Here is a 9820-nt window from a genome sequence, read left to right as displayed (position 1 = left end):
TTATTATCTTCTCTTATTCTTGTTTCCCATATAATGATGAGCAGCTCCTTCTTCTTTAATTATTAACAGTGTTGGCCAGTAACTTATTACTAGTTTTATAACGTTACTTTTATTGGCACGGCCTACTGATTTAAATTCCAACAATTCAATCACATCCTTGCTTTCATTTTTGTAATCGTGGAGGAAACTAGTTTGGAAGATGGAAACATTCAGCAGCTGGAAATATTCACATTACTTTGATTTTAACAAACAAAACTGGATTTTGAACGTCTGACTGGACACAATTACCACATTTATGGGAAAAGTAAAAGTGTAACTAATTATTTTTTGCAGGGAGTAATAAGAAAAGTATATTATATACTATATATTATGAGTAATAAGTAATATATTAACTTTTTTGACAAACCAGCCCAACACTGATTATTGATAATAAGTTAACCTTTGAACCGAACACAGATGTAAAGAAGTAAGAAAAGCCAGTCTGAGGAAGTCAAGTTCCAGGCTGACAGATACCTGATGACACTGTTTAATAAATCTTTTATTGAGTCACTTTGTATTTTTTCATGTTTTTCCTGGTATGTGTCTCAACCTGAAGAAAAGAAAAAAAAACTCTTTATCAGCGGTGAATAAAGTCAGCAGCAAACTAACTGAGGAACAACCTGAACTGTTCAACAAAAGATAGTTCGCTCTGTTTGCTGCTTCAGACAACCGTAACACTACTAACACTAACTAACAGATATAAATTATCTTTCATGTTACAAGAATATTTATTGAAACCGCTTTAAAATGTGAGGAACATTTTTTTGAAGTAAGAAATAAAGTATGGAATGTAAATGCAGACCAGCTAAATTAAAAAGACTAACTAGTTTCATAAAAATAGTAATACAGGGCCAGAACCGCTACAATACTTATTATTATTATTACTACAAAAGTGCTCCATAAATGAATGAAGCCATTCTTTTGCTTTCCACTTTTTATAATTAGTTTTTAAAGGCAAATAACACAAATATTTTTTATTATTGTAAACTGAATGTGCATTGTTTTTGGTTGTTTTTGGCTGTTCACGTTATTTGTTAAATGTGGCCCAAATCTGATTCCAGTGTGAACAGGTCACAGTCCAGAAGTGACGAACACATCACGAATGTCAGTCCAGAGTGACGTAAAAAAGTCACTCAAATTCTGACACGACTGTTCAGACTGAAGTCGGTCGGCCAAATTAACAAAAATAATCAGATCTGGTTCACTTTGGCCTGCAGCCTGAATGTTGAACCTAGTAGATCTTCCTACACACATCGAAGTTTGCAACATTTTCATTCAAACAGTACTTTTCTTTCTTTCAACTGTGTGCGTCTAAACACAGAAGAGAGGAAGAAGAGACAAAAGAGATTGTTTGTACAGAGAGTTCTTCCTTTGATGAAGTACAAATGGGTGCAACATAGAAAAAAGACTGGTCCCTGTTTGGTATCGATCCCATAGAATGGATCTTCAAAAACCCACCCCTACTGTAATCTGCCACAGACTCTGATCATACATCACAAATAGCAGCCTGCTGAACTAACAACCTTCTAAACAGTCGTTTTATTGGCTAGTTTTGTTCTGAACTCAACGTAACAGCTTGAACCAGGAACTGATCTGAAGACTGTCGGCGAGGAACCCACGACGGTGAGGACAGTGAAGCGTTCATTCATTTAGCTTTAAAAAGTGAACGAACCACATACTGACTATAAATCTCTAAACTGAAGTCAACAAAATGATTTAATCAGCTCAGTGTTTTGTTATTTCCAGCCTTAATAAATGTTTGAAATGAACGATCAATAACAACATTCTGTCAGGCATCCTTTTTTTGTATAGTTTTTAATAATATACAAAATTAAGAAAACCACAACTTAAAAAGAGAACAATATAAAGTCAAAGATGTGAAATGAATTCTGTTACTGAGAGTCTATAGAAATATAATCACATAAATCAGTAATGGATAACGTGGAGCCCAGATCGTCGGACTGTTTCCTCCATTAATTCCTGATTATGGAAACCTCGAAGGGCATTAGCCCGATTAAACCATGGTCACATGCCAAAGATCATTATTTTATATTTTCATGCGTTTTGCAATCAGAAATCTTAAGTTTTTAACTCCACTTCCCTGGTGTCACCTGAGGGTTTGACTAATACCTGGAAGAATCATTACCAGCTAATAATGCAACAGAAACGTTCACTTCTCCAGTACATAGGACAAACCTTAGATACGACTTAGCAACAGGAGATATTTCTAGTTGCCTCCGCTCATATAGACCTCGAGTGCTCACCCAGACTAAGGTATAATGCTTGTTAATTGATTGAATAGTTAAGAATTCTGTATTAATAAACGTAGAACAGATGTTTCATTAAAGCTGTTGTCTTTCTTTCCACCCTTCCACATAGATAAACGCTCTCTTCTTCTTCTCCCAGTTTGGTCGATGTCCTCTCCCCCTGCTTCTCATTGGCTGTTTCGCCTGCCTCTCATAGACGTCCTCCAGTAGCGTGTATCCTCTGGGAGAGTATTTGATGGAGGACCAGGTGAGGACGGAGCCGTGGTACCACCTAAAAACACAATTATGCTTTTAAATGATGGATTTAAGTCCAAAAAGTTTATAAAATATTATAATGATAATGGTTTATATATGAAAGGACATTTAAAGTTAAAATTACACTGGTTTATATTCCAAAACTGGACACTTCTGGATGCTAAACAATCAGTGGTAGGGGAGTATTTGGTGGATATTTTAAAGGTCGTAGAGGAGTAGAGCGGGATATTGGATATTTTTCACTTAAATGTATATTAATTTATATATGGAAGCCCATTTCCACCAGTAAAATAAAATAAAATAAGATGAAAACTTAGCCCTGATAATAAAAACAATTGTCATATTATGTAAAAATTATGAGATAAAAAGTCATAATTAAAATGTCATGAATATATATCATAATTACTACTTTTGACCTAACATGACCTTTTTCATCTTATTTTTTTAAATTTTACTGGAAGGAATGGACTTCCATAGTTCAAGGCATCAGTTCCCTGTAAATGAACAAATACCCCTGAACACACACACACACACACACACACACACACACACACACACACACACACACACACACACACACACACACAAACATACCCATAGCCACTGCTGGTCATGTAGTTGTAGATTTCTTTGTAGTTGAGAGGATAATTCCAGACCTGGACATCTGTGAACTGACCATCAAAACCTGAAAAATCAATCACAGGCTCACCTGACCAGACATACTGAACACACACACACACACACACACACACACACACACACACACACACACACACACACACACACACACACACACACACACACACAGCAGATAGATAATATTAGAGATAATAATGAAGATGATAACATAATTAATCCAGCAGGTTGTTAAACTGCTTGTAAACATACATTCAAAGTATTGAATCTCTTTTCAGACGTGAAATACAAAACATTGCAAGTTGTTCAGTTGTTTAAATTAAACAAGGTGATTAAACAATTTCTTTTAAATAATTAAAATAATAATATAATAAAACGTATTAATAAATAACTTAATAAAATAATGAATTCATAAAAAAACTATTATGTCCTCACCTGATAAGGCAGCAGCTTCCTGATGCTCACGGTCGAGCCGTTAAACACCTGAGCCACACGCTTCACGGTGTCCACGGTGACGCAGACTCTGGTCCAGATGTCCGGTTGAATATTCGACCACAACATTATGTTAGGTCGGAAGTACATGTAATTACTGTATCCATAGGACAGGGTATACACACCACTGTAACTGCTTGACAGCATCAGAGTGTTTGAGCCTGATGGACTGAGCTTGAAGATTGTGGGGCTGCTTGATTGACTGTAGTCGGTGAGGTAACGCAGACACACGGACACACCTGCAGGGGTCAGGGTTCACAAGTTGATTGACTAATTTAGTTGACAAAGTTCAGTAAAAAAAAGAACATTTGTTTGGTTGTGTGATTCTGTTCGGTTATGTAGTTTGTGAATGTAATTACCTCTAGTAGAAGGTGCTGTGGTCCAGGGAGGGTAGGTGGTGGTAGTGGGTTTGGGGGTGGTGGTGGTGGGTTTCGGGGTGGTAGTGGTGGGTTTGGGGGTGGTGGTGGTGCGTTTGTAGGTGGTGGTGGTGGGTTTGGGGGTGGTGGTGGTGGGTCTGGGGGTGGTGGTGGTGGGTTTGGGGGTGGTGGTGGTGCGTTTGTAGGTGGTGGTGGTGGGTCTGGGGGTGGTAGTGGTGGGTTTGGGGGTGGTGGTGGTGGTGAAGTAGCCACGTGTTGTGTATCTGCGTGTTGGGTAGGGAGTAGTAATAAACCAAGGGGAATAACCGGGGGGATAGAAGTATATTCCTCCTCCATCACGAGACAAAGTGAACATCTTCCCGTTTAAATTTTGCCCATCAGATCCTGGAGAAAGAAAGAGAAAGAGATACCACACTAGTTATTAGCACATCCTTCCCTCTTGTGTCCGATAAATGTTTGGATCTAGCCGGTGAGCTACCAGAACGCCCTATTGTAACATTATTGAGGGACAAGCTTGGTGATATTTTTGTCCCATGAAAACACCAAAAATAACAAAGTGTTCCTTATTCTATCTCTGGCACTAAACATCCAATGGTTCCTTCTGAATATGTAAATGTTTATAAAAGATCAGTAATTTCCTTATTGACTGCACAATATGGTAAAAACATGCAATATGATTCCCAATTACTGTGGGAGTGATCATCACTGAAAGAAAGATTAAAATCATGTTGATGTGACATTTTTGGAGATCTGTACCAAACAAACGTAAACCCAGGCCACTTCTGTAACACAACAATATTTCATTATAATGCTGGTTGGTCACATTTTACCTTTATCAAAACATTATTTGATAAAATTGTGATTAATTGTGTAACTCGAACTGGAGGCAATACTGCATTAGTTGAGGACTAGTTGGTGTGTGTGTGTGTGTGTGTGTGTAGATGTACTACTGTGTTTGATTTGTGTTATGTGTTTTGACCTGTTTGTCTAGTTAATCTACTTTCTGTCCGTCTGTGGATGTTTTGATCCGGACTTGGCAGAGAGTTACAGATAAAAAAATGTGCCTTAGGCTAATTCTGTTACTGAGCATCAAATGGTAACATTCATGATCAATATTATACAAACAGTAATCACAGTAAAAGACATAATTTTACATACCCTTTTCGATCTGTGTGTGTGTCTACTTGTAAATCCATCTTTGAGAGGACCACTTTGGGATTTAGACATTCGGAGTGAAGACATTTTTTGAAAGTGAGGACATTTTGGCTGGTCTTCACTTCTTCAAAGGTGTGTTTGAGGGTCAGCCTTGGTTTTAAGGTTCAGGCAGTGCCTCACCGGTACTTCTGATGTTTCTCCATGTGAGTTACTTTAAGCTTTATGGTTTGGGTAAAGGCCTAGGGGAATGCTTTGCCAATGATGGTCCTCAAAAAGATAGAAGTACAAAGATTTGTGTGTTTTAATTTCAGGAAGTTGGAGGACTATGGCTATGTGACTTTGAAAAGTAGCCAAAAAAACAATATTAAGGGAAAGCAAAATGTTTTTCCAATGATTTTATTTGCGTTTGTGGGTGTGTGCATGTCTGTATATATTTGCCTACATTGCTTTTCTTATTCATTTTGTATTAGTTTCTAGTATTTTGTTGATATTTGCTGCATATGACAATAAAGCCTTTGAACCTTATTTAACTAACATACTTAAAACCTGCTCAAAGTCAGTATGAAGTCTGGAACGGGACACAACTTCAGGCTCATTAACACAAAAAATGAGAAGCTCTTTGTCAACTACAGACTGCGTTACATCCCGACTCTTAGACTGGACGCAGGTAGACTATCTACAGATGAGTGAAAACATGCTGCATGGATGTTTGTGCTGTAAAAACAAAGAGAAGGAACCACAGTGCAGAGGTATGTGGGGTGATGAGATTTACTGTCACATGTCAACAACCCTTTTGTTTCCCGTGTTTCACCAACACACACTTGTTATCTGACTGCTGGACTAATATAATAACATTCACTTGTTTTACTGTTTGACATGTTGCACAGTGTGAGTTCCTCCCAATAAAGGTGTCTTTAAAATGTATAAAACATGAATTATGTGTGATTTGGTTTTGTTTATATAACCTGCATTCAACCAGGAAGTCATTTGAAATATTTAAACATGTCTTATAAGAGTGTGTGTGTGTGTGTGTGTGTGTGTGTGTGTGTGTGTGTGTGTGTGGCATACCACTTGTCGTCCAGGGTTTTCTGGTAGTAGTCGCAGCCCCAGAATTCACCAATGCTGACATCACAGCCATCACCATGAGAACATAAAGCTGCTTCATCTTCGTCCTCACCAGAGTGTCTAGAACAGTGAAACCTCTGTGTGTCCTCGCTGTGTGGAAGAGTTTCTCTGTCTGCCGTCCCTCTGAACAGGCAGCACTTCAGCTCCTATAGCACACTTCCTGTTTCAGGCAGTCAGCAGTCACTTTAAGTTTCATTTCTGAGAAGAGAAACACCCCCCCCCACGCCCGTCTCTCTGATCCAGTCACACTCTCCCTTTTTTTCTCCCACCAGTAATGAAAAAGTCACCAGTTGTTACAATTTCGAGATACTTAAGTATTAATTTAGTTCATTTCAGTTTTACTTTCTACTCCACTGGATTTATTTGCCAACAATAATTACTTTGTAGATTCAGATTTTAATATACAAAACAAAAATCAATTAATACATTATGATGTATTATTATGGATTAAGCTACCCTTAGCTAACTTGAATTTCCCTCGGGATAAATAAAGTATCTATCTATCTATCTATCTATCTATCTATCTATCTATCTATCTATCTATCTATCTATCTATCTATCTATCTATCTATCTATCTATCTATCTATCTATCTATCTATCTATCTACCCAGCAGAATATAAAGTAGTGTGAGTAACTCCACCTTAACCAGCTGCAACATCAGTGATTCATACACATTAATGCATCACTAATTATTATTATTACATTATAATAATAAATATTCTAAAGGTCAATCTGCATAATGAGTTATTTTATTTTTGAGACTTAATTTTGATGCTAATACGTTTACTTAAAGATCCCCTCGAGACACGTTTTAACAAGAACATAATTAATTAATAATAAGTTGTTCTACTTTGAATAATAATTTGTTCTTTTCACACAAATAAAGTTTAATTATAAGTTATTTTAAGAGAGTTTGTGCACTGATGGCTTCAAGTTTCTACATCACACTCGTATGAGTTTCATACTGGACCAAGATTAACTATGTATGCTGCTCGTGTGTGTGTGTGTGAACGTCTCTCTTCACAGACGTCTGCAGAAACCACAAACCACTGCAAACCAGAACTAAAATTACAATTATATTAATAACTTGCTGTGTCAAGAAGTCTCATCTTTCAGTTCCTGAAACCTGACTTAATTCAAAGGTGGACTGAGTGTTTTCCTCTTGCACGGTTAAGATTGTAATGATTTGATATGTTATGTTAGCGTAATATTACCTGAAATATTGAAACTAGATTTTGACACAGGGCTGCTCTACAAGATTCAACAAGTAAATTAAACAACAAAACATGTAACATGTTAAACAACTAGTGTGTAGGATTTAGTGCCATCTAGTGGTGAAGTTTCAGTCTGCAACTAACTGAACCCAGAAACTACAGAGGCCACAAAACATGCGAAAGACCCTATCTAGAGCCAGTGTTTGGTTTGTCCGCAAACAAACAAACAAGAGTATTCCCCAAAATGTCAAACTTTTCCTCTAAAATGTGGTTGTGTTTATGCACTAAAAACATGGTTCAAAGAAACCAATGTTACCTGTCGGGTTGAAACAGGGAACAAGCAGTAGTCAGTCCAACATTTTATTGATCCATTATCCACCTCCTCCCTCTGTGGCTCTATAACAACATCACACAACTTCCTCTTCTGCTCCCAACGGACACGAGTCATAAATACTGCGGCATGCTACATGTCTCAACTTAATCTCTAATCTAACCTCTCAGGTTAAAGTAATGTGAGAGACACTTCAGGGCTCTACCATTCAGTTTTTATTGAGTTTAATTGGTGCATTATGTCCAAACTAATTTACAGTTAATCACTCAGTAACCACCCACACAACCTTCAGAGCCCTGAGGCTCAGGCAGCTTCTGTACTTCACATCACACTGTGAGAGTAATTATCTTATCTATCTATCTCAGTAGGATGACATCATCATCAAACTCTTAAAAAGTGGACCTATTGAGATACGATTTATTGATTTAGATAAACCTTTTAAGTTGCAAACATTATTTTGATGAGTTGTGTTGACATAAATAAGCTTAATCAACTTAAAAACTTTTTGTTTTGTTTTGCTGTTGATCTCTTTAAATGTTCTGCTCTTCCTTATGATTTTTATATTTGTACTTTTACTGCTATTTAATCTTCCTTTTCCCCCATTCATTTCATTGTCAACATTCCTCTGGGCTGTTTAGAGGATCATTCAGGTCACCTGTTGCTCAGGCTGTCGGCACTGTCAGCTTGGTGATTTCCTTCTTGGCCAATCAGGGTGTGAATACGCCCTTTCTTGAAGGCATAAGAGAGGTTGGAAACTCCACACTGAGGGCGTTCGGATCCTTCCTCAGTCTGGTGCAGAACTCACTTTATGAGACATAATCTCTGTTTTTTAGGACCGACTGAGATTTCTTTGCTGTCTCTCTTGTTTGTTATTAAAAGTGATTGATTATTACAACCACGGCAGACTTTAGTGTCTTTGTGTGAGAGTCTCCTTGCCTCACGATTACCTGCAGCCTGCAGGCCTGTTATTATTATTGGTTTGTTTTCTTTAAAACCCTGAACCTATTTTTCTTTTTACCTTATTGAAGAGGCATTTTTTTAAGACACTTAATAAATGTATAACACACATTAATGTAAATATAAGAAGCTGTAAGAACAACAATATATTTGTTTCTCCTATGAAGCGTCTTCTGGAGCTGTTAGATGCATCTTGTGCCTTTTTGTTTGTTGCCTTTTGATGGAGTTTATTTAGTTCAATAAATAATAAATAAATAAGATGAGGTATGAGGGTTAACGCGTCTCATAAAGCAGCATGTCGATTGTGTTTCGTTTGTATTGAAACTGGTGTACTGAGATTGAAATCTGAAGCGACTTCCAGGATAAATGAAGGTTAATGAAGTGAATAAAAAATAAATGAAAAAATAAAATAAAATAAATCAGTAAACAATCTAAAAAACGTTGATGCAGATTTACAGATTATTTGGTCGCTGTGAGCAACCAGAAATTTAGAGACACACAAACTAAACACAGACTGAGTGAAGACGATCCCTTTGAGAGAAACCTGGCAACGTAGAGAAAACAGACTGTGTCATTTCTGCCAACAGCAACAAGAAGATGAGACATCAACACTTCCTGCTACAATGCAACACAGGAAGTATCTACCAAAATAAAACTCAAACAACAAAAACTCAACACTCAACAAATCTAAACTAAATTCAATATTTACTTGAAGAAAACCTGAAACTAAGGAGGCAGCATCTCCTCTTTTGGATTATTCTCTCTCTTCTTTTATGATTCTGACTGTTGCTATTACACATAGTTCAGCTACAGCTCATGTATGCGTTATGTATAATGTTTATTATATTATTATTTTATAAAATTCAGATGACCAGAGGCGTCACAAACTATAAACAGTGTATGAGATGCCACCGTTTTTAATTATTTTATTTATTAGTTTTGTATATTTGATAGGGACAGAGCACGTTAA

General features: G+C 37.0%; 1 protein-coding gene across 6 annotated transcripts; it reads right to left on the bottom strand.

Annotated features, from left to right (window-relative positions):
* Positions 1-1835: 1835 nt before the first annotated feature.
* Positions 1836-6515, bottom strand: LOC127371327 (anti-sigma-I factor RsgI2-like). Of its 6 annotated transcripts, none has more exons than XM_051414071.1 (6): positions 6290-6515; positions 4252-4450; positions 4049-4170; positions 3633-3928; positions 3156-3283; positions 1836-2577 (listed from the first exon to the last, which is right to left on the bottom strand). In XM_051414071.1, exons 1-6 carry the CDS (start codon positions 6384-6386, stop codon positions 2382-2384), a joined length of 1038 nt encoding a protein of 345 aa, XP_051270031.1. In that variant the 5' UTR covers positions 6387-6515; the 3' UTR covers positions 1836-2381. The 6 variants fall into 6 exon arrangements, with proteins under 6 accessions (XP_051270031.1, XP_051270030.1, XP_051270033.1 ...); XM_051414070.1 differs by having other exon boundaries at positions 4049-4242; positions 4309-4450; XM_051414073.1 differs by having other exon boundaries at positions 4049-4200; positions 4309-4450.
* Positions 6516-9820: the final 3305 nt, after the last annotated feature.

Source organism: Dicentrarchus labrax, unplaced genomic scaffold (assembly GCF_905237075.1).
Source record: "Dicentrarchus labrax unplaced genomic scaffold, dlabrax2021, whole genome shotgun sequence".
NCBI classification, from domain to species: domain Eukaryota; kingdom Metazoa; phylum Chordata; class Actinopteri; family Moronidae; genus Dicentrarchus; species Dicentrarchus labrax.
Note: the sequence above shows the minus strand (reverse complement) of the source record. Positions and strands in the feature narration are given on the sequence as shown.